Source organism: Poecilia formosa, unplaced genomic scaffold (assembly GCF_000485575.1).
Source record: "Poecilia formosa unplaced genomic scaffold, Poecilia_formosa-5.1.2 Scaffold11, whole genome shotgun sequence".
In the NCBI taxonomy this organism is placed as follows: domain Eukaryota; kingdom Metazoa; phylum Chordata; class Actinopteri; order Cyprinodontiformes; family Poeciliidae; genus Poecilia; species Poecilia formosa.
Genome location: NW_006799950.1, coordinates 841,638 through 866,459, shown reverse-complemented (window position 1 = coordinate 866,459; position 24,822 = coordinate 841,638). Strand labels below are relative to the sequence as shown.

General features: G+C 40.1%; 1 protein-coding gene across 3 annotated transcripts in view; it reads left to right on the top strand.

The window, feature by feature from the left end:
* Positions 1-644: 644 nt before the first annotated feature.
* The window catches only part of LOC103131650 (coiled-coil domain-containing protein 85A-like), a 35,877-nt gene continuing 11,699 nt past the window's right edge, over positions 645-24,822 (top strand). For 2 of the 3 annotated variants that reach the window (XM_016666359.1, XM_007543352.2), the window contains exons 1-2: positions 646-1,355; positions 5,037-6,129. In XM_016666359.1, coding sequence (XP_016521845.1) covers positions 1,098-1,355; positions 5,037-6,129 — 1,351 coding nt within the window. In that variant the 5' untranslated portion in view covers positions 646-1,097. Of the gene's footprint in view, positions 1,356-5,036; positions 6,134-24,822 lie in introns of all 3 variants that reach the window. The other variant, XM_016666356.1, reaches the window with a different exon arrangement.

Below are 24,822 nucleotides of genomic sequence, written 5' to 3'. Positions count from 1 at the left end.
TGGCTAATACAAACCACAGGAAATGCTCTGTTCTCACTAATGATGGGTTTAAAATCGAAAGGTTACATGGAAAAGTCATATTCAAATTTGCACAATAAACTCGACAGATATTATTTGGTTAAATATTTATTTTGCCTGATTTTGTTATGTTGTTATGATGGTATATATGGATTATTTTAATTCTATTCTTTAAAGAACTAACATTTTCACATTTCTTTGTACTTTTCTCCATCTGATGTAATTTTTTTAAACTTTAAATGGTTGAAGTTTGGATCAGTTAGTGAGTATTCAAACAAAATACTTCTTTACTCTTACTTGAGTAATTTCTTGCATGGCTACTTTTTATTTTTTCTTGAATAAAATTATGTTGAAGTATCACCACTCTTACTTGAGTGCAGTTTTTGGGTACTCCACTCACCTTCGAGCTTTATGTTTTATAAAGTAGCTTCTCAAGTAAAAAAATAAAAAATAAATAAAGTAGCACACCCTTTAATTTAAGACAACTGACATTTTTATTTTTAAATGATTTAATATAACACCTAACAGGTATATTGTTCATATTTGAATAGGACTGCTCCATGTAGCCTTTTGATACGAAACCCATCACTAGGTGGCGCCGTAGGAAAGCTGTGTTTTCACAGAGTCGCAAACCTCTGGGGGGGATGAGAGAGCTTCAGGAGGGAAAGGCAGAGAGGAGGAGAGAAGGAGAGAGCTTTTTCCTCTCCCTTTCTCTGCTTTGCACAGATGACTCCCTCCTCTGCCTCTGACCGCTTTCACATCCAGGTAAACCTTCTTCCACTTTCATCCCCTTCCGGACCGGGATCACGCCGTGCATCCGCTGCATAGAGTCGGATGATGCAGCGATAAGGAGTCCACAGCATCCTCTCCGCCGTGCTGCACTCAGCCCGGCATCGTCAGCTGTTGCTCTATGAGAGAGTGGGAGAGTGGAGGGCAGCACAGAGGCCGAACTATGCCGCTGATTACCAAACGGTAACCCGCTTCCTCAACCTCTGCAGGTCGGATTGGAAGCGAGCGGAGCTGCTTGACGAACCCGCGAGTGTTTTCTGCCCTTTGTCGGTGCCGGAGGAGCTGTGCCAATGGAGAAGGCAACTCCGCCGCTCCAGCCCCAGCCCCAGCCCCAGCTCCAGCTGTCCATAGCGAAGAGTGAAAGTCCGGCCGAAGACATCTCAGGTCTGACGGACGAGGAGCTGCTCAGGTGGACCAAAGAGGAGCTGGTGCGCCGGCTGAGGCGGTCTGAGGCCGATAAGATGAGCGTGATTTTGGACCACGGGAATCTCATCCGAGAGGTCAACCGCAGCCTCCAGCTGCACCTAAACGAGATTAGGGGGCTGAAGGTGAGGAAGAGGAGGAGGAGGAGGAAAAGAAGGAGGTTGGAGGGCCGCGCATTTGCAAAGGATGAGATCATAGGTTTGAGGCGCACCTGAGAGCGCGCATAACGTGAGGAATATTCAGCTCTTTATCAAGCAATCAGCAACCATGATGCCAGATAAGATAACACTGAAAGTTCGCTGTCTCTTTCCGTGGGCCTGCGTTGTGGATGTGCATGCCCACGCTAAACTTGCAGGCTTAGGAAGTCCAATCAGATTCGGTTTCATAGCCTATAGGTTGAGTTACTGTGCTTTTGAGCAGAATCAGTGACATTATGGGCTTGGCACCCAGAGCTGTCTCTCTCCTGAAATTCCTGCACATCCAGTGCATTTGAAAAAGTATTCACCATGAACTGGACTTTTCCGTTTTTTGTCACGTCACAACGGGAGACTTCAATGTGCTTGACTGGGATTTTATGTGACATATGAACTAAAAAGTTCTCATTTTTAGGTTGAAATTACACGGTGGAGTCAAATTTCAAAAGATCTGAAAAGTGTGGTGTGCAATTAAATTAAATTCTCCTGACATAATTAGATGGCGCTCAGATTAGATGAACTGTGTCTTGCCACTTAAATGGATTTGGACTTTTACTGGGACATTTAAGACTTGAATAGGTTTTGATCTAAACCATTGGATCGTAGCTTTGGTGGATGTTTATGGTTGTTTTGCTGGAAATCTACCACATTCTCAAAACTTTGGCAGCCTCTAACAGGATTTCTTCTAGCAATGTTCTGTAATTAGCTCCCTCCATCTTCTGACTTGCTGGAGATGGTGTGGTCTGGGGGATGTAAAGTATTAGTTTTCTGCCACACATAGTATTTTGCTTATAAGCAAAAGGGTAACTTTAGCTTCATATGACGAGATTACTTTCTTACATATGTTTGCTGTGTGTGTGTAGGCGTGGCTTGTGGCAAAATGCAATTGCTTTTTGTTTGTAACTGTACCTCAAAGGCCAAATTTGTAGAGTGCACAGATGGTTCCGCTCGAGCTGTAGATCATTACAACTCCTCCAGAGGTACCACAGGCCTCTTTTCTCCTTCTCTGAATACTTTCCTTCTCTGTCAGTTTAGGTGTGTGACTACATATCGGTATTGTTTCTAGTCGTGTTTCAATCTTCAGGTGATGAATTAACCTGTACTTTTGATTTTATTTGGGATATCAGCGTAAACGGAATAGCGGGTGTCACACCCTTCAGCTTTTTACTTGGGGGCCGGGGGGATGTTTTTACACAAGATGTTTTTTTTTTTTTAATTATTTTATTTGGTTATTTTTTGTTAGCATAAACCACAACAACCACGCTCTGAAATGAGTGATTGTTGTAGCCTATAACCAGAAGACGTGAATACCTTCGCAAAAACGCTGCAGATTTACACAAGATGTAATGAACCTGAAGATTCACCAAGCCTTTCTCACCAACACTAATCTTAGTCACTACCTCTTCTAATAAGGGTAATGTGGCACTATGTCCACAGTGTTTACAATTAAAGTTGAGACTTGCCTGAGGTAGCCTCAGCAGCACACAGGGATCGTTTGCCTCTCCCAGGGACCTTGTCACCTCTGCCCATCCAAGCGGCCTAATTACACTGGAAAGAGCTGGAGGCTCTGACAGGAGGAGAGGGAGAGGGAGGATCTAGGTGAGAGTTAAATTGTCACAGGCGAAGGGGAGGGAGGTCTTTTGGAGGTGACAAAGGAGTGCTCTAATGTTGCTTTTAATGCAAAATGTTCTGTGCGGTGTCGTTTCTGCTCCTGAACCCGGCCTTCCTCGTTATATGTATCTCACTGACTGCATGCAGTTACTGTTTATTCAAGGGGAAATCAGAGAGGATTAAGGTTTCATTTCATTACGATTGCACGCGGTGACGGGGTGATATCTAAAAGAGTGGGGAATATAAATCAAATCATGTAATGGATGCAGCTTTTTTAGCGTGATGAATAGGAGATTCACCACTTGAAATTGGACGATTTTTCTCTCGATCGTTTCTGAGCGGTGATTGGCAGGTCAAGCACTAATTAATGAAAAACAGACTCGACTTTTGTTTTTTTTCTAAATCATTAAATGCATAAAGGCTATGAACTTCCATTTTTTGTTCTCTGAAGGCATCGGCCAACAGCTTTGTATTCTGGTGCACATCCTTTGGGTCTGAGGATAATCCTGTAATTCCTTTATTTGCTGCTGGATTCAAAATTAACTCAACCAATGAAGCCTGCTGCACATTGTTCCACCCACCCCCCGCTTTCATGCTATGGTGCTTAAAATAATAATAATAAAAAAAAACATCAGTCAGGAAAAGTCTGCTCAGAGTATCTCTACTGTTAGCCAATTTTTAAGCTTTTTTTTAGGTTATGAAATTAAAAATAAGCATTTTCATAATTAATGGAGATATTGGATTTAAATAATTAAGGTTCAAAAACAATTTAAAAGTAACTTGGTGCAACTTTGTGATTTATTCTAAAGCATGTGGGTTATTGACGTGCTTTGGTTCCTGATGATTTACAAATCATTAACAAGAAATCAGGCTGCTCAAGTTTTTACTCCACTGAGACGCATGCATGAAATATGATGCATTTGATCTATGTTAAATCAATAATTCTATCTTGATTGGCTCTGATCAGAGATCAGATTTGATTTTTTTTTGTATAGCCTTTTGATGCAATCCATCAAATTTCCCTCTAATTTTACTCTGCAAATGCATCAACAAGCACCATGCTGTTTCTTTGAACGTAAAAATCCCCCTGAGGAATATATGTCAGAGAAAGGTTAGAGAAAAATGCTTTGAAGCATAGATAGTAATGAATAAAAAGCACAGATCTTGTATTTTCCTGTGGATTCAAAGTCACTACCACTATCAACAAACTTGCAGCACAATGTTTTTTCTATACATTATGACCCACAGAAGAAAATGGAATCAGTAAAATACTAAATCAGAAAGTCATATCTTGAAGAAAACCAGACTTTGTTTAGAATACTGCTTTTACTTGATCTATAAGCTAACTTGATAATATTATCAAGTTACAGCTCATGCAACTTAAAAAAAAATAGTAATGGAAAGGTTTTAAAGTCTTAAATAAAACTTAAGCTGCGATTCATTCAAGAATAGGATTTACTGATTGATTTACTGACTGTTTACCGTAAAGAGACTTCTCTGAAACTTGAAATACTGACTGAGCTGCATGGAGGAAATATTGTATAATCAGTATATACTGCTGATCTCTGATGCACCAATCAAACAGCTAGCAATCCGACTCGTCTGATTTTCTTTAAATAAAATCTGATCGTTATCGGCAGATTAATTACTGGAAAACGTAACCTTTGTTTTTTATTATTAAATGCTCCCATCATTTTTTTTTTTTTTGTCTTGTAAGTGGATCAACAAACTGCACGTACTTTGAAAAATCAGATGGGACATACTGTATCTTTGATATTCATATTCTATTGTATTCAAAACTATCAGAGACTCTGCTGCATTTTCTTCTCTAGTTGTATTTCTCAAAGTCAAAGAGAATCAGAAATCGATATAAAACCTGACTAGAATAAAAATAATAGCAAGAATGCACTGGTAGCCATTTAAAATGTTAATTATATTCCGACTGCAGTCAAGTTTCCCATATTTCTTTTTTTCTGCATGTTTTTCTTCTCCTTTCACCAGGACATCAACCAGAAGCTGCAAGAGGACAATCGTGAGCTGCGGGACTTGTGCTGTTTCTTAGATGATGACCGTCAGAAAGGGAAGCGCGTGTCCAGGGAGTGGCAGCGTCTCGGACGGTACAGCGCCAGCATCATGCGCAAGGAAGTGACCCTGTACCTGCAGAAGCTCAAGGAGCTGGAGGTCAGACAGGAGGAGGTGATCCGGGAGAATCTGGAGCTGAAGGAGCTCTGCCTGTTGCTGGATGACGAGAAGGGAGTTTCGGGTGGAGGAGGGGGTGTGGTAGGGGGAGGCGGAGGCGGAGGGGGCGTGGGGATGGGAGGATGCCGCAACTCAATAGACAGCCAGAACAGCCTGCTGCTGGTGCCAGGCCAGGGGCTTCTCATGAGGGACGTGGGAGATGGGAGCAGCACCTCGAGTGCAGGCAGCGCCGACAGCTCGGACCACCCTCACCACAAGCAGACTCACCTCTCTGCAGGTGTGGGCAGCATTGGGAGCAGCGGGGAGAAAGGCAGCCCTGAACTTTTGCACAAACCCAGGTGTAGCAGCATCAGCGGGATAGGTGGAGCGGACAGGGAGGTGTCCAGCCCAGAGCTCCCGGCTGGGCGGCACCGGAGCACGAGCCTGGAGTATCCGTACACCCTGCCCCAGCTCTGCCGGCCCCGCTGTGGCTCCATATCCGTGCCCGACCACAGCCGGGTCATGCGGGGCCTGAGCCCGGAGAAGTACGGGCGCAACATAGGCCACCGGAGCCCGGAGCAGCACCCCAAGCACCACAGCTCGGATCTCCTACTGGGCCAAAGGCAGCACTTCCTGGGCCAGGGAGGCAGCGGGGAGCTCTATCAGAAGTACAAGCGGAGCAGTATTAGCACCACAGGCTGCGGGAGTCCCGAGCCCCGGCATGCACATTTGGGGGTCGGCGAGCACCACGAAAAGGGCTGCATGATCCACGGCGGCAGCCCTGAAACTCACAGGCACCAGTACAGTGTGAGCCCGGACCACGCAAAGTTTGGCAGTCCCGTGAGGGAGGGGCAGAGGAGGCCAGCTGGTGACGAGCTGTCACCGCACCACCGGAGCATCTACAACGGCATGAACGGTAGGTGTGTGTCTGCATCCACCGCTCCAGTTCTCTGTTGGTGTTCTACAGGTACATCTCTCCAAATTGGGATATCATACACACATATTTGAGCATTTTCATTATATAATTAGGGATGGGCATTTATCATATCGCTCATCATTTATCGTGATACATTTCTTATCATTTATCGTCATGATAAATTTCAAATTTTGACATTTAAAGATCCCCCAGACTGTCCATGTTGTTGGAATGTTATTTTTTTACTCTTTTGTCCACTTTTTGTTCAATCAAACCACCAATAAATACATGTATATTTGAAAATATGATTCAATGCAGTTACTGTGTGCAGTTTACTTTACAAATCACACTTCTTTAAGTGACTGATGCCCAAAAGAAGCATATTATACATGTTTTTTTTCTTCAAGACGAGCATTTGTGGGTTCTGTGCCATTCAGTCAGAGCCATACAGTTCCCTAAAAAAGAATACATAAACAGTTCTTATTGTCACTTTTACTTTTATCACTATAGTACCACAAAATGTTGTGATAAAACTTCAAGTCCCAAGGTTTCCCCCGGAAAACTTGCCAAGCCCAGTGATTGGGGCGCTTGACAGTTATTGGAAGATTAATATCTGAACACCAACTATAATGTCTTAAAAAATGCAAACATTAAAAGAAAAAAAAAACTTAAATAAATAAGCAATGCTAAGCCTGGTGGGGGCACAAGCACAGCCTGGAGAGCCGGCAAGTTTATAATACACTGGAGGAAACCCTGAGTCCATACTGTCCACCCTTACAAGAAAGTAAAAGTTATGAGTCATTACACTCAGAGATATTTTTTAAAGCTTTGGTTTCTGATGACTTTTGATGATTGTGGCTTACAGCTAACCTCAGATTCAGTTTCTCATGTTACTAGAATATTATTGATCAATAAAAAAGGTATGTCCATGCAATGTACAGTATCTGCACTCAATACTGCCTTTAGCTACTTTTGCAGTGTGGTAGGATGTGATGAGCCTGTGGTTCTGCTGAGGTGTTAAGGTTGATAGTGGCTTTCAACTCATCAAGATTAGTGTCTCTTATCTTCCTCTTGACAATACTCTTGATGGGGTGTAGGTCTGGCCAATTTGCTGTCCAGCAAACAGGGTAAAACTATTGTGATTAAGTGGGATTAATATATTTGACAGGATTGGCAGAGGACTGGTGCTGTTGGAAAATTAACATCCTGGTGGAATATGAAATCACACATCTCCATTAAGCCTGTCAGGTTTGACTGAAAACCCTAACCCTAAAACAGACATTCAGCACAAAAGTTGGCAGTTTGCTACCAGAAAAAAAAAACAAAAACAAAAAAATGCTCATCTCTTAACACCAAATTAATTATTGATGAAACATAAGCTCTTTTAAAATACTGCGTTTCTGCTTAGATACAAGAAATTTACATTTGGTAAATTTTGCAAAATAAAAATCAGATGTTTACTTCGTGGCACTTTTTTACCAATAAACACACTCGTCTCTTAGCAACTGATTAACAACAAATATTGTCATTGTTCAAAAAACATAAGATTTCTTCTGCTCTTCTCAAGTACTACTTATTTTATAACTCTTAAGAAATGTGCAGTTGGTGAATTTTTCAGAAAAGTTAAAATTTCTTGTGTTTTGTAAACAATAATTAATTTGGTGTTAAGAGATGAGCTTTTTTTTCTGGCAATGAACTGCCACGAAGTATAAATCATATTTGTTGTTAATCAGTTGCTAAGAGAAGAGCTTGTTTTCTGGTTACCAAGTGCCATGTAGTAAACATCTGATTTTTATTTTTGCAAAATTTACCATCTGTAAATTTCTTGTGTCTAAGGAGATGAGCAATATTTCAAATGAGCTTACCTTTTATAAAAAATAATTAATTTGGTGTTAAGAGAGAGGCGAGTGTTTTTTATTTTTTTTTTTTTCTGGTAACGAAGTGCCACGAAGTATACATCTGATTTCTACTTTTGTAAAAGTAAAAATCAGAAGGCAGTGCATTAACATTTGCACAAACATTAGCAGTAGCTACTCCCCACATTAACAGTAGTCTTTTTCCTAAAATAAGCATTTTAGCTATTTTGTTTATTTATTAACCATGTTTAGCACACATAACGGAGGAAGTCAATGTAAGACAATATGCTAGTTATACCCCACATGCCACTGGCAACATTTAGGCTAACAGTAGCATTTTGGCTAATTTTAGCTTGTACACTAATTTTAACATACTGAATGGAGTAAGTCCATGTTACTAAACATGCTTGTGACTCTCCACCTGCTGTTGAGAACACTGTAGCTTACTTTAGCTTTGATGCTAATTTTTAGCATTAGAATGCTAAATGCGGGTGGCGGGTTCCAACTGACAGGCACACTTTGGCAGGCCCTTTTTAAATTTCTCCAGAAATTTAAACAGGGCCGTATCTCTTTCTACCACAATTTTTTCTTTCCATTAAACTTTTGATTAATGGTTGGATACAACACTGTGTAACAGCCACCATCTTTAGTGAAGATCTTGTCTGACCTTCCCTACCAGCAGTGAGTGTCTGCTGGAGAAGTGAGAAGTCCTTCATTAACATCACATTTCTATATTTAAAAAAAAATAAAAAATTTCATTATGGAATATTGTATTTTCAGAGAAGCAGACTTTTGGATTTGCAATAGCTGTAAGCCATAATCAAAACAAACAGAAATAAAGACTTAAACTATGCCATGCTGAGTGTAATAAGTCAATATAATTGGAGTTCCACTGTTTAGATTCAATAATTAAGATACATTTTCATAATTTTTCTAATTTATTCAGATAAACGAATACTAAATTGATCCATCAGTTACACACAAATCCCCAGAGGCATTTGGTGTATGGAAAACTTGTATGAAAAAGATTTTTTCCTACAATGTTGCTGGACTTCTTTGATTTCTCAGAGTTAATACTCCTCCTTTTTTCTGTCGACTTCAAAATTTATAGTGTTATTGATTTTTCAAGCATCTCAAGAGGAAAGCAAGCTGTCTCAAAAATGAGAGTAAAATGATCTGATTTTATGGCATTTATATGTTGAAAACATTCAGCTAAAATGGTCAATGTTCAGAACTGCACTCTTTTCGATGCAAGAGTGTCCGCCCTTCTCAGGCAACGATTTCCCTCAAAGCTTCACTTTACTGTTGTCCATCTTAGGCAGATCAGTGGGAGTTATGGATGTCAGAGTGGTGGCGGAAAAATCAAAGAACAGACTTGGCTTCTGCTTAAATACCCAACAGTGGCTGATAATGATTCCAGAGTCCGGGAGGTAAAAAAAAGTGCTGAGTGGCACAGAGCTCTCAGATGCTAAAGGACAAATTCCTCAAGGTGAAATATCAACCTGCAATTTGAGGGGAAGAGAAACACAAATAATCTCCACAGAACAGTCAGACTATAACAGATATAATGTAGAGTATAGTCAGAATTTTTATATAAGATTTATATTCAGAAGCTCTTTTATTCGGTAACTATTTCCATTAAGTGAAACACACACACACATTAATCAGGCTAGTGTTCGCAAGTTTTAACTATGATGATTTCACACTAACCGCTAATAAAACATGGCATTTAAGATTACAATAGTACATCAAATCAATGGATAACATTTTTAATATTATCCATTTAATATATATCATATTTTCTTTTTTACAACATCTTAGTGTATCACTGTAAAGCGAAAGAAAACGAGGCATGACTTAACATTTTTTACAACAAAGGATCTGAAAAGTGTGGCCTGAATTGCATTCAGCTCTCCTATAATATGTAGAACCAGCTTTGCTGCAGTATTCTGGTGTGTGTCTCGACCAGCTTTGCATATCTAAAGACTGAGTGTTCCCCTATTCATCTTCAGGATAGTTCCAGCTAAGTCAGCTTAGGTGGCAGTAAGTCTTCCCACTAATTCTAAATTTGATTTTGGGCCTGGACTTTGACTGGGCTGTTGTAATATATGAAGATGCTGAATAAAAGCCATTTCGTGTTAGCGACTGGTGTTGCATAAATCATTTTTCTTACTCTGGTCTCAAGTCTTTTGCGAGTTTTAACAAGATTTCTTGTTCATCCAACTTCAAGATATTTATATGTAGCTTCACTCTTCTTGCTAAAAAATCATCCCAAAGCATGATGCTGCCATTGCCATGTTTGATTTGCATGTAGGACTAAAAGCACAGTTTTGGCCTCATCTTGCCAAAACTTTCACATGTTTGCTGTAGACCAAACATGGCTGTTATCAAACATTAATTAGAATGTTTGTGAGGTTTTCTTTTAACATGTTTATTGCTAGTCTTCCAGAAAGGCTAGATTTGACCAGTAGTTGTCCTGACGACAGATTCAATCTGAGATGTGGATGTCAGCATTTTCTCCAGATATTTTAGTTTTGCACAAACCTTTGAAAAGCGCATAACATTTTCCTCCCGTTCCACAGCTCTGCTCTACTTTGTGTTGGTTTGTCACATAAAACCAATATAAAAATAATTCAAGTTTATGGTTGTAATGTGACTGGAGTCTTTATGGCACTCTTCCTCTGTAAGGCGAATACTGTAGGGTAAAAAAAAAAGACCCTTAATAATGTAAATGTGGAATGGTGACGCAATATTTTAAGAACTGTCAGCATGTTGCAGGCTGAAAAATTGCAAGTCTGGTAGCAAACATGCTCTTTGCCATTTTGTAATCTCTATGGATTGCAGCAGATTATTATAAAGACAACCCCAACTTTGATTTAAGTCGTCAGTCTGTTTCTATTTTAGCTCTCAGGGAGCTCAGTCTTGATGTAAACTGAAACGCATGTGAAGTCTGCAAAAGCCACAACGCATTAATGCCTCACAAATCCTTACACTGGAGGACGTTGTGAGAGCATCGGCCACTCACTGGCCTCCGGGCACGGCTGTTTGCCAACTGTATGCATAACCGTTTTGAACTTGGCCCAGAGTGAAATGCAAGCACCGAATAGCCTCAAACCAGGCCCATAAAAACTTCATTAGGCCGCCTGTGTGTGTTGCCACAGAGTCATATTGTGATATTCCAGCTTGTTAGCTGTCAGAATGGCTGCCTTTCCTGATTATGAGCGTGTCCCCTCTGGGGTCTCGACTACCCTGACCTGACAAGCTCCCTAACATAAAGTGTCACTGCGTACGATCCCAAACAAACAATCAGGATGAACCTTAGAGATTTTGACTTTGTTTCTTAACCTGTTAAATATGATTTAAGCTAATCTGTTGATGATTAAATTGTAACAAGAACGTGATAAATAACACATTTGGAAGGAGGAGCTCCTGAAATGCAGCTTTTTTTTTTGTCCATTTCCACCAGCGCCATCCATTGAGCCAACCTTCCAGTCGTGTCCTTTTTTTTTTGGAAGAAGAGGGAATTAAATGCCTGTCAGGATGTAGTACACTCCACTTGCTTGGATTATCCTCTAAGCCCTTTGGACTGTATTATTTCATTTTTTATGTTCTTGCGTGTGGATATGTGTAGGAATTGGGCATGGTGTGTTGAAGTGTCCCACTGGAGCAAAGAGGCTTTATATGTGTGTGTGCGTGTTGTTGTTTTTTTGTTTTTAAACAAATTAAGGTTTCATGTTAGGCTGACATTCAGCAGCTCTCATGTTCAGGCCATTTAAATCCCTGACAAAAATGCAGAAAGAAAGCAAAACAACACTCTGACCTCTTGCCGCCTTTTCATACAATCTGCTGCTGCTTTCTCTGCCAAGCTTATCGCACATATTTCTAGAGGCAGAGGAAGGGATAGCTGTAAAATTAGAGAAAGCATTCGACTTCTTTTATTTTTATATTAAAAGACAAGACATATATTGCAAGGTATTAATAGAGCTCCACTGGAAAAACCCAAAAGCTCCAATTTTGGCACATCAGATATGGGTGCAAATTTCTTTTATTGTGAGTGTGGATAAGTGAGAAAAACTTTTTTAGATATTTGGTTATAAATCTGCCAGTGCCCCCATTATTCAAAAGGCTTATAAATTGTGTTTAGTAGTTCAACTATGCATATTAAAGAAATTATTTCATTCTGATATATTTGAAAATGTGAATGAAGGATTCATTGATGAGCCCAAGGGACCAACAGTTGCTGAAGTAGTTCAAACAGCAGAAGTAACAATCACACTTTGGGGTTTTCAAAAATCATCAAGTATGAGTAGTTCTTATCATAATGTTTTTTTTTTTCTTCTGATTAAGGAAAAAAACTAATATTATCCCTACCGCAAAGTCACATCTTACAGGGTACAAGATGTTAAAATTACTCAAACTTTATTAGTAAAGCACATTTAAAACAACAAATGTCCGAAGTTCTAAACGGCTAAGGTGAGTGTTAGTGGTTCGTCAATAAGAGATGAGAATCATTAACGCTTTTAAAAATAAAAGAGTTTCAAGGCCAAAACCATAGCTGGCAAAACGAAACACAAAGATCTCTCTCACGTTACCTTTAAAAAAACATCTTGATGGAAGAGTTCGCTTGACTGACGAGACAAAAAGGGGAAATTATTGGAAAGTGTGTCCCATCATGAAAGATATGCATGTTAAACTTACAAAAAAAAAAATCAACATAGCATCAGTACAAGTATAACTAAGCGATTAATTTGACTCAGAATACACAAAATTAAAGTTCTGAAGGGGTCTGATAAATGTCTCGACATGAGTTCAACTGCGTTAAACAGGAAGTTCAGTTTTAAAAACACAGCAAGTGCATGTGATTGGCAGCGCTAAGACCCTCCTTCTGGTTTTGATTGGTTGTTTCTGACCCAGCGGTGCATTTCTGTAGAACCACAGGAAAGAGCTCGTTTTTTTTTTTTTTTTCACAGATTCTCCATCTCATTTTATTCTATGATAGGTTTAGCAAATATGTAAAAAAAAAAACCCATATATTTCTATGAAAGTTACAAACTGCAGCTTTACGTGTGGCAGCATAGCGAAATCAGAATAAATATATAAGGGTATAAAAACTTTTTCTGCATTTATTAGCTTTAAACGATTTCTTTTAATGTTCTCGGGTGCTTCCACTTGCCCTGGAATTGCCACAAACTACACACCGTCAACTTAACCAGATGGTGAATAACACGTTTTTAGAGGCGACTGGCAGCACAGAGCAATGTAATTTACAGCTGAAGTGTTTGCTTTGAACTTAAAGCTCCTGAACCGTTCAGCAGTACTGCGACTTCAAATAGAGACGATTCTAAAGCCTCTTACTGGTTTGTGTTTGACATTTTGGTTCTGTAATTTTTTTAATATTAAATCTATGTCTAGTCTACCCATGCAATGAGTCTCCTCCCAAAGAGAATAATGAGTTCTCTTCGCCGCAATTCTCGCGACCCAGACAGGAAGGGTGAATGATCGCTAAGCCTATAGGATCTGTTCACTGAAGAAGATCCCTTTTCAAGAGCAGAGCCTTAATCGTGTTTTCTGGTTTAACAATCACAAGTTCTGCATATTAGCTTAAGCAGCTCAGCTGATCAAAGAGGAGAAAATAGGCCGCATGGGAAAAGGCTGACATAACAGTGTGTATGTGTGTGTGTGTGTGTGGGGGGGACTTTCGCCCTTGTGATGCCAATAAAAAGACACAAACACACACAAACAGACAGGTTGTACTATAAACTGGAGATTCAGTCCGCAGAAATGAAGGCAGCAGCAATATATGCGTGTGATTTTGCAGATTTTGAAACATTTTGTTCTTCTAGTTATTGCGCTTACATCTTTAGAAATTAGAAATGCTCTGCTAAGTCCATTACGTTACAGCTTTGCTTTATTTGAATTTAATGGAAATGAGTGAGATGCAGGTGTAAAATATAAGAAAAAGTGGAAATTATGTCCCTAATTCAAAGGTAAGGCACGTGATGAAAAGAAATGCCAAAAGCTAAAAGTGAGCTTCTGAACCCGATGCGGTGCCCTGCTCAGACCCTTTCACGTCGCCGCTTGGTGATTGGACTCAAAGGAGGCTCTGTGTGTGAACGCAAAAGCTCACAAACTCACAAACAGTTTCCCAATGACTGTTTGTGTGCTCTGCTAATTAACAACATTAGCTCACATAGAAAATTGAATCTCCTGCGAAATCCTTTTAACTAATAACTAAACGAGTTATAAGCCTTTCTGTTGAATCTGTTCATCACACCGCTATGATCTGTGAAGCCTGAAAGATTTTTTTGGGGGGGTGAAAGGGAGTTGCTGCAGTCTCAAAACATGTAAACACTTTTTTATTTCATTTTCCTGAACTGCTGTGTATAATTGGTTGAGCATGAATGTATGAAAGGTTACATAAAAACATGACTGCGAGGATGAGTGCACAGAGGACTGCCGTACAAAAGTCAGTGGGATGCTTAATGAAGAGTTCCTGCAGTTCACATCCAAACATGTTTAGAAACTCAAAATTGAAATGATACTCCACTCACAAGTAGTCAGATACGTTAAAGCCAGAGTCAGCTAAAGTATTAAGTCTGATGAAAGCAACAGTACACAGTAGCCTTAGAATGAAGGAAATCGGGCAATAAAAACCCGCTGAGTTTACTGGAACATCGCCTGTCATTAAACCGTAGAAGAGAAAACCTTGATGTAGCTTCAGATCTCTAACAACCGAAAACCTTCTCCAGACTTTATTCCTCGCCCTGTGACTTAATATCCAGCCAACCAACCAACCAACCAGCCAGCAATGTAAGGTTTGTCAGGCCTAGGCGCAGACAGCAACGAGTAATTGGTATATTGATGATTTAAGAAGAAAAAAGGAAACATTTCAACGCCTTGAATCAGAAAAACAGAACGTGGAGCATGGAGGGACAACTAGACAGCAGTGGAACAAAACAGATCCCAATGGATGAATCCAGCCCTGAAAATAATGGAAAATCTGGAGCTTAAACTCTGAGGCAGGAGAGAAAAGTTATAGGGGAACCAGATAAACTAATTAGGGGAAAAGTGGTAAAATTGAGGGAGGAGGCTAATTAGCACAGAGGAGCTGAACTGAGGTTCAAAGGACCAAGTTGCGAGGTGTTGTTGGAAGGTGCTATATACATAAAATTTGACTTATTGGCTGAAAGAAGTTGTTACAATAACCACCAGTTTATACATTTATGGTGTTTTCTGTATCTGAATGGATTACACAACAGAGCCTTTACATGTTCAGGCTCCCCCCACCCCCTTTGACTCAAAACAGACTCAGAAACCATGTGAGCATCGTTGCTTGAGCTCAGATGAGCTGATTGAATTAGTGAAGACCAACCCACTGTCTCACTGCGACTGTTGACTCTTATAATAGCAGCATCGTTGTAGCCGCTGCAGCAGCTCTTCTGGCTGTTGTTTAGAAGTGTTGCGGCTTGTCAGCGCAACAGGAAATCATCAGCGAAGCTGTGGCCTCGGATAATGCTCTCCCTCCGCAGTGTCACTGAGAAAACCCGGCTATCACTTTCTCCTCCTCCTCCTCCTCTTCTCGTCTGTGCCTTCCTCTCTGCGCTCACTCTAATTGGCTGCCACTCTGTGCAACCAGCTGTCGGACAGGGAGAGGAATCTGATTACAGAGCCCTCTTTCTGGAGGATGTGCTGTTTGCCAAGATGAGCTGGAGGAAAAAGAGGCTGAGGAAGTATTTGAGTGGATTGCTGGTTGTTTTCTTCCCCTCCGTCTCTCGCCTCTTCTGTCTTCCTCTCGGTTACGCATCTCCTTCTCTTCTTCTGACTTCGCTACATCTACTTCCTTCATACATGTCTGCCAAGGCGATGGATGGTGAGCGTCCCTTGATGAATCGTGAAGCCTCGCAGCCTGCACATCGTGGGGGAAACTCAAATCTTTGTCACAGCTGCTTGGTGTTAAAGGATTTAGTTAAGCATTAGGCTGGTGCTCAGTATTATTACCAGCTTTCTTCCTCACTACATCACAAAACTGATTTAAAATTATTCGTTTTTCAGTCTTTGTTTCCTCAGAACATGAGTTGTACTTCCCTTCTTAAGTCAAATGTACTCAAATATATTAAGCTGACACTTAAGGCTGAAACCAAACATCCATTCATCCATCAAACCCACAACCGTCTTCCTGCAAGACAACAGTGCTGCAGACTGCGGTCAAACACCTTTGAAATCAAACAAAGGTATTCGAAAAACAAAGTAGACATCTCATTTGCTACTTTGGAAAGGAAAACCTTAAATCAGCATTTGAATTTCAAATCAAAGCTGGGACAAACTGAGGAGTCATTAACTAAGCAGTGCATGATTAGGCATTTTGTTTGTCTACCCCTGGAGCATATCATTGTCATTCTTAATCAAGGCGCCGCTAGCTTCTTCTGTGGAAGCTGGCTCCACCTGGGTGGAGCAATCAGCCTAAAAATGTTTATTTTTGGAGCATTGCTCAGACACTACTGTATGTTTTTTAGATCACATATTGTGCGGCGGCAGTGTGAAGTATAGGAGAACTGTATGTATCCTTTCCAGGCGAAATTATGTGATGCATACATGCAATCCAGCTAATATTTGCTTAAATGCTCTTAGAGGAGTTGTTTACAAAGTAGTCCTTACTGAGGGTTGGGGAAAAAAAAACAGATGTTTGGTGTTGAGGTCCTTCAGAAATGAACTAAATAATAAAAATGACTGTGGCTAAAGCATATTTATGATTAAAATAACCCTTACAAATACATAGAATTAACGAATTTGGGGTTTGTGTGTACTCAACCAGCACTCAAGCTCAAGCGTCTCTTCCTCTACACAGTTTTTTTTGCCATCAATAAGCTTCTGCCACATTTTAACTAGAGGAGTGTGTGAACACAGCATTTCACATTATGTAATTTTGATGTTTTGTAAATCAGACAAAATCCACAACAAATTTAAGCTTCTGTATTCAAACTACAAAAAGAAACAAAAGAAAATATTGACGCTGTATAATCATTTCATACTGGAAAATCATTAAAAACCCTCATGAGATTAATTTCCAAACATTTCCGCTGCACTTATTCTAAAGATAATTAGCAAAGATAATTAAAGTTTTGCAATCTTTAATTATGATGTCATGAAGAAAGGTGACTCAACCATGACTGGTTCATCAGTTTTGTATTTTCTTAAACATCTTCAGTATAAATCTCTCTCTGAGCCGGAAAATAAGATTCCCGTTGTGCTCCAGCATCGCTCCATTTCAAACCTCAGAGGTGTGTGGCAGATCTTCTACAGTATCCTCAATCATCCCTTAAGTGCGCCAACCTAGTGGATTAGAGAATCGACTTTGTCCCTCTATGAGCAGTAGGGAACAGCCCACTGAGCTGAAAGGAAATGAGTTTGCCATGCAGGTAATTAACTGGAAGCTGAATGGCTGCCATGTACAAGGCTAGGACTGAGCCTGAGGGAATCTCCGTCGCTCCCAACGTCACCAGCAAGAACCACATACATCTATGTCAGATTTTCTCCAGCCGTAACGTCGCTCCCAACGTCACCAGCAGGAACCACATACATCTATGTCAGATTTTCTCCAGCCGTAACGGGCGCTGGGCCGTCAGGCGACAGATTTAGGGTTTCAGGTGATTGGCTGTGAGTGAGGGACGAGCGCCGGCCGTCGATCCAGTGAGCAACGTTTAAACCTGGCATTTGACGAATGCTGGGTTGAACTGTGCAACTAGATAAAAATGATGCTCATTCACTTTGTCCTTCGGATAATCTGTCGTATGTTGTTCGGGGATGTAACGTATACAGCGGTGCTTAAACATGTATGTTACAGACTGTCAGTGAACGCAACAGGAGAAAAGACTGAGATCCAAGTGCGCACGTGTGTGGTAGAGAACAGATAACACCCAGAGACGGATTTCAACCATGTATTGCTGTATGAGAAGCATTTCGTATGACTTGACTAGTAAAGCAACATCAACTCCAATCCAGTGTATTTCTTTATAAGCGTGTAAACATCACATTGGCGATGAGGATTGAAAACGGAGACAAAGAAAAAAAGGCAGACGTATATCCAGACGGCAGCTCCACACCGACAGGCTAAGTACCAGCTAGCAGCTAGCCTGTAATGTATAAGCACCGCTGTATACATTACAGGGGAGTGGACCAAAAAGCAGGGGTGTAAAAGTAACGCCAACTTCCTATAATAATGGGTTAAGTCATTTTTTGCCAAAGGAGGTGGTGATTTTTTTCACTTTGGGCCAAAAATGACCTACTCCATTATTTTAGGAAGGTGACGGTAAGATTCTTCATTGAACTGAAGAGCCAAAATTCATCAGCGATGCGAATTTAGAAACACTGGGGACAAAACAGGTGGACGAACAGGGGAGTGAAAGCCGGGTTAGAAATGGTGCTTTGATGGAACCCTGTAGCTCAAATGAACTGAAAATATAAGTATTCGCGATTGGGGAGATCAAAGCGCTCCGTGCTCACGGGTTGAGGATCTGTTGCATCTAGCAAATTAATGAAATAAAAGTAAGGGGACTACTGTTCAAACAAAACATCTCGAAAAAGGGAACGCAGAATCTATGAAAGGTACACTCTAATCAAACTAATCAAAAGTTATTACACTAAAATAAAATATTTGCAGAAAGGTTCCTTAGAAACAAATTACAAAAAGCTAAAAGTGCTTTACATTATAAATATTCACCATCAGCCCCATTTATCGATTCCCACACACTATTCTATTTTATTGCACTCAAATTAATCAATAAGTAGCATTTTAAATTGTGTGTCCACTCCAGAATAATTGCTTCATTTCTGACTTTATTCTAAACTACTAACTCTTTCAAAAAGACAATTGCATTTTTCTTTTATCTGCAATCCTTAGAAAACTAAAAGGGAATCAATCAAACCTTGAAGAAAACCTGGAATCTGCGCAGGATCAGGCGTATCGCTGAGCTCCAGACTATTTTCTCAAAGTTTTAATTACGGAGTGCGCTTGCTTACGTATCTACAGTACTTATCAATGGATTGTCTTATCAACGGTCAAGCAATAGACAGGCTGCTTTGCTGCACCTGTCACCGTGATGGCTTTCTACAGCTCAACCATCTGCCGAAAGAAGAGAAAGTGAGATAACGCATCAGGAATACGGATGTCAAAGGGATGCAGTTACCTAATTCCTGGTTTATCTCCTGCCCTTATTGTGCATTTGATGTAATGGTTTTTCTGACGAGAACGACAGCAAGGCTCACGTGCAACGGCCCCCACCCCCATTACCGCAGATGGATTGTCTGATTCGACCGACACAAGATGATTGGCATTATATTTATATCATTATCTCTTACTCGGTCTCTTTCAGCTTTTGCACTGAAAGATTTCCTCTCAGAGATACTGGAATCTATTTCATTACCCCCTACTGCTCCAGACTGGCTGGCTCATTTCCTTTTCTGTAACCAAAAAAAAAAAAAGGAAAACACATTTAATTGCCACTTTCCTGTAATACAGGCGAAGCTCTAGCTGCAGGTAAAACACATTAGGAGGATTCTGGAGTTGCCTCAAAACCCAGTATGTTGCCACTATCTACACTCCAAGTGTTTCTAATTACTCCTCTGTGATAGTAATTGTAGTAGTAAAAAATGAGTCTCGCATGACGTTTCCCCACCCATCTGTTCTCCATGGTGGTTTAATTGAAAAGGAGACAGAAAACAATGCATGTCTTTTACTATAAATAAGAATACGAAAAGCTTGTTGTGCATTTGTATTTTCCTGCAGATGTAAAAAAAAAAAAGTGCCAATAATATGCCTATTGTGGTGCAAATACAGCTGCAAGACTTTTTTGCGAAAATTATTGTTAGACAGGAAGCAGTCTACATGCAGAAATTGTCAAACCTTGCAATTATTGAATTTAGATCTGGACTTTGACTAGGCTTTTCCATTAAATGTATTTTCTTTATACCATTACATCATAGCTCTCACTGCAAGATTAGAGTTGTTGCTCAAGAATAAGTAGGCTACATTGAAGGTTGTGGTGTTGAGAAATTGCGAGCAGTCTCAAGCACTACGTTATGAAGTTTGGAAAAAAACCCTGCTTTGCTTTGTTTTATGTGAGGAGAACGAGCGGCGATATTTTGCCACCAGGATAAGTTCCTATATATACACCTTGTTATTAGGTTAGGAAATGTATGAGCACTTGACACTGTGTGATAGCTTTCCTCGCTGCTGCATTCTTTTGCGTTGTTCTGTTGGCTGCACACACATTTTTCATATCTGATTCAATGTGTTGCAGTGTTTCTATATCTAAAAGGGGCTTTTATTTATGGCATAGCTGAAATGAAAAAAAAGAAATATCTACAAACATGTTTAAAACCCCCCAAAAAAAACCCTTTTCAGCTCCAGAACCGTGGACATCAAAGTTTAACAACCCCTGGGAGAATACATTAATCTTGGAAGCCGGTGTCAGACGGTACAGCAATGGATTGTGGGATGCTTAAACCTAAAGCGTCTACCAGCGTGTTTATCAATGAAATCTTCCCTTTCATCTTCTTCGCACATCTGAGATGCGATCGCACGCATGCTTCAGTGTTTTCCGCCCAGTCTGTTATATTATTCATCAGCCTTGAGGATGGATGGGTAGTGACACGTTAAAATAGGACAACAGCAGTTTATCTTGCAAGTGTCTACCTAAATATTTAATTTTCCCTCAGAGAAGCATAGCAAAATACAAGCTGCTGTTATGTGGAGCCGCAGCGCAGGACACACAGGCATCAGAGGAAGAGTTTAGAGACGCATCGCGTGTATCTGTAATTGGTTCAGTCATTTTTATTTATTTTCTCTTACTCTATGGCTTACGTGTAAATATGCATTTCTCCGAGGATCTCTTGAAAAATAATCGAGCTGTCCGTGCGTGTTTGATGCGACTGCCTGAACTCTGTCTTTGATGACCCTGCGATCGCAAGGGCAAAAAACAAACACACAATCCTCACAGGCTCAATCAAACTGCAGGGTATCAATTATTCCTCTCTGTTTCATTGAGTTTAGCGCTCTCCTTCGTCTACAGTCTGCTGCAGTCACTCTCTGAGTTTCGCTGCAGACACAGAGACTTCAGGTCGCTGTGTCTTCCTAGCATTGTCATTATGTTCATTGCAGCCTTTTCACCTCATTTACAGTACCGTAAAAAAAAATCAGTTGTTGCTTTGTTCGCGCACATAAATGTTTCGGATCAGTGTCCAAACTTTAAGATTTACAGATAATGAATCAGTAAATGTAAAAATGAAGTTTTCAGATAACAAGTTCAACAATTGGGGTGGAAAAAGAAGCTAGTTGTATTGTTAGCTCCTTGTAAGATCATAAATGAACACTTATTAATCGCATTTCTTTGGGGAGCTGGGTCCAGTTTTGCTAGCCAAATTATTATTTTGCTTTCCTGTTTATTGCCAGACCTTTCCAATCTAGAAATGACTTAAATGGAACCTGACTGACAATGTAAAGTAGGCCAAAATACGTGAAAAAGCAACGCATGACACACAAGCAAATGCTAATAGGAGTTTTAAAATTAGGATTTAATTTACTGAGGGGAAAAAAATCTATCCAAACTCACCTCTATAAAAAGTAATTGCCCCTCAAAGCTGATAAATGTCTGTCACATCCGCTGTGGGAACCAATGGTTTGTGATAAAGTCTTTTACATCATGTGGAGGAATTACTCCCCACTCTTCTTCATATAGGCAGTTTAACTTCACACCAAATCAACTCAGTTTAACTGAAGCGTTTTGCTGGAGGAGCGCTCCACTTCGTTTTGAGAGCCATTTACAACAGGAGTTACTCGTGAGCTGAGGATCGTTGCCCTGCTGCATAACCCAAGTGCTCACAAACTAATGACACGTTCTCCTTCAGCATTGGTTGAATTCATTCATCAATTACAGCAAGCCAGGTAGGTCATGAAAGAGCAGGACCATCACACCAGTACCATCGTGCCTACAATGAGTCTTTTCTGACATGTTGTCATAGTTTTATGACTTACTTTCTTATCGAGTATCGAGTTTATTTACTTTTGATCAACATTATTAGATTCTTTTATCTTCTTTTGTTCTTTCCTTTGCTTTATTTTGTTTGTATTTCCTTTTAATTCCTGTAAAGTACTTTGTATTTCCTTGTTGCTGAGAGTGTGTTATATAAATAAAATGACCTTCGCCTTTTACCTTTACATTTTATCCCAGATGTAATGGAGCACACCCCTTCCTAAAAGGTCCACTTTTGTCTCTCTTTCACAGTTTATTTTTGACAAAATTTGTTGGAATCACTGAGATGTTTTTTTTTTTTTCAAAATGAAAGACACACCTTTGCAATATTTTTGATCTGCAGTGGTTTTCACCCTGAACACTCTCCCATGGATGTTACTTTTGCCCAGTCTTTCTTGTTGTTGAGTCTTAAATTCTGACCTTAACTAAGACAAGTGAGACCTACAACCTCAGATCTTGTTCTGGTCTCTTTCCTTGCCTCCTGGATAAGTTGTCAATGCTTCCTGGGAGTGACTTTGGTCCACATCTAAATGTTCACCTTTGTTTCTCTCAGGTGGGTTGTTGGAGTCCCAAAGCCTTAGAAATAGCTTTACCCAAACCAGTATGTCTCAATTAACTTGATCTCCCTCTTTTATTCTCGTATGTCTTCAAATTAGGACATGATGTCCCACTTTTTATTATCTTTTAGCACACTCTGTATGCTTATGCTGGATACTATCCTGCAGTATCCTGATAAACGATCGACAACCATTCGAAATGGTTGCAAAATTGCAAATACATGCAATTTGGAGGAGTGTGCTCTTTTTCTCTGCTTGGATCTCTAATCTACCAGGCCCACATCATGAAACAAACCCTTTGGTTGGCAGAGGGCTGAGGGTGATCAGGTTTCCTTGAAGTTGGGTTTGTTTGCACTGATTGTTTATTTCAGCTTGTTGGTCCTTTTTTGTTGCCTGAACAATTGCAGGGCAGGATACGGACAGCAGATCTGACACCAGAGCTCTTAAATAAATTAATTGCCAATCCGGTGTAAGAATGCAACCTTGACCACAGGTCACTTCTCTAATGACAAAGTCTTACATATAAATTAGACCCATATATCATGGATATGTTGTCACTGCTGCTTTTCCACGGAGCATCCAGGACTCAGATATGCTAAAACACTATGACCTCACCACGGATGGTCTTGTGCACCATCAAAACAGTTTGAAAACTTTAAGAGCAAGCAGAGACAATACATATTCTGGCTGATTTTTAGTTTTGTGGTGTGAATGGGGCCGCAGTTCTGATTTGATGTTTTGCAAGTCCGCAATTTTTGTGTTTTCTTCATCGAGGAGGTTATGTGATGGTTTAAGTCTGGTTAAGCAGACTTTTTTTCTGTCATTCTATTTTTTAGCGATTATTGGAGAAACCACCAAAACTGTAATAATTGCAAAAGGTGAAGCCTGGAGAAAGTAGGAATGGTCCCATTTTGGTATGCATGTGACTTTGTAGTTGATGTGCCTTCCATTGGGATAGCATGTTTGTTTATCTTAAGGACTCTTTAAAAATTAATGGGAAAATTTGCATTAAGATTTTAACAGCAGAGTGGCACGCTCCCTTAGAAGTGATTAACTTTTGATGTTGTTTCAGATGTGGATCCAGGATTTTATTTTTTTTTTTACTATTCTACCCTGTCAGAGTTTTTGACTGCTGAGTTGCATCTGTACATACTTTGTGTTTTCGTAGCCTGATGCAGAACTTTAGGACACACAATATGAACTGCAAAGTTATGAATTTTGAATGATTTTGTAATTTGCTGGTTGTTTCATTTTGTCTTTTCGGTTGCAGGATTATTTTCAAAACAGAAAACAGCAAAAGCTTGCTTGAAATATTGTATAAGCTGAGAATTCTGTCACACCTGGAGAAATATATGATATACAGACGAGTCTTGCTCCTAGATCTCCTGGCTTATTTGCTTGCATCCCAGATTGGAGGTACTGTACATCTGACTGCTGCGACCTGCAAAACATTAAACAAAGTAGCCTGACCGACTTTTAGCATCACCCTGACAAACTGACTTTCTGATTGTCTGAATGAATGCCAGCTTACCGGTAGGTCACTGAACTGCTGTGCATCTCCATGGGCTCGCCTGCACAGGCAACCTGAATAATTTATGTGGCTGATTTTTAGACGATCTTAGTGAATGGCCATGTGAAATTACCTCGTATCGATTCTGTAAATTGAGAGAAGAGGGAGAGGCAAGGAGAAAGAGGCACATCAAAGAGTACAGGGAGACGAGGATCGCCGTGGGTGAGCTGGATCGTGTGTTTGTGTTCAGACTTTATTCTGACGTTTATCCCAACTTAATCACTGGTTCAGTTGACTTTTCAAATAATTTTTGTTTGTTTTTAACTACAAACATGAAGGGATTTAGTTGACAGAATGCATAAAGATACTATCCAGCAGGATTATTAAGTATATATTTGAAATGCAAGAGAAGAGTCAAACTAATCTGAGTTAACATTTTTGGTGGATCAGTGGCTTTTGTCAGGTTTCTGTGTAGATTCTGAAGCATTTGGGCTGTAGATGACTTTCCGAGCACGAATGCATTACAGTACCGGTTAAGTAGTGACGTCAGGACGTCCTGCATTGTTACAGAATGGAGGCTGGGAGCCGATTTTTTCTAATTTGATTCTGAATCGCAGTAAATGAGACTCAATTTATTTTGGAACAACCCTAATGGATGCTGTTGTAGATGACAAAGCTTTTGCAAAGCTGAACAGGTGTATTGCATTATTTTTGCATCCTCCTAAACAGATATCATTGAAATA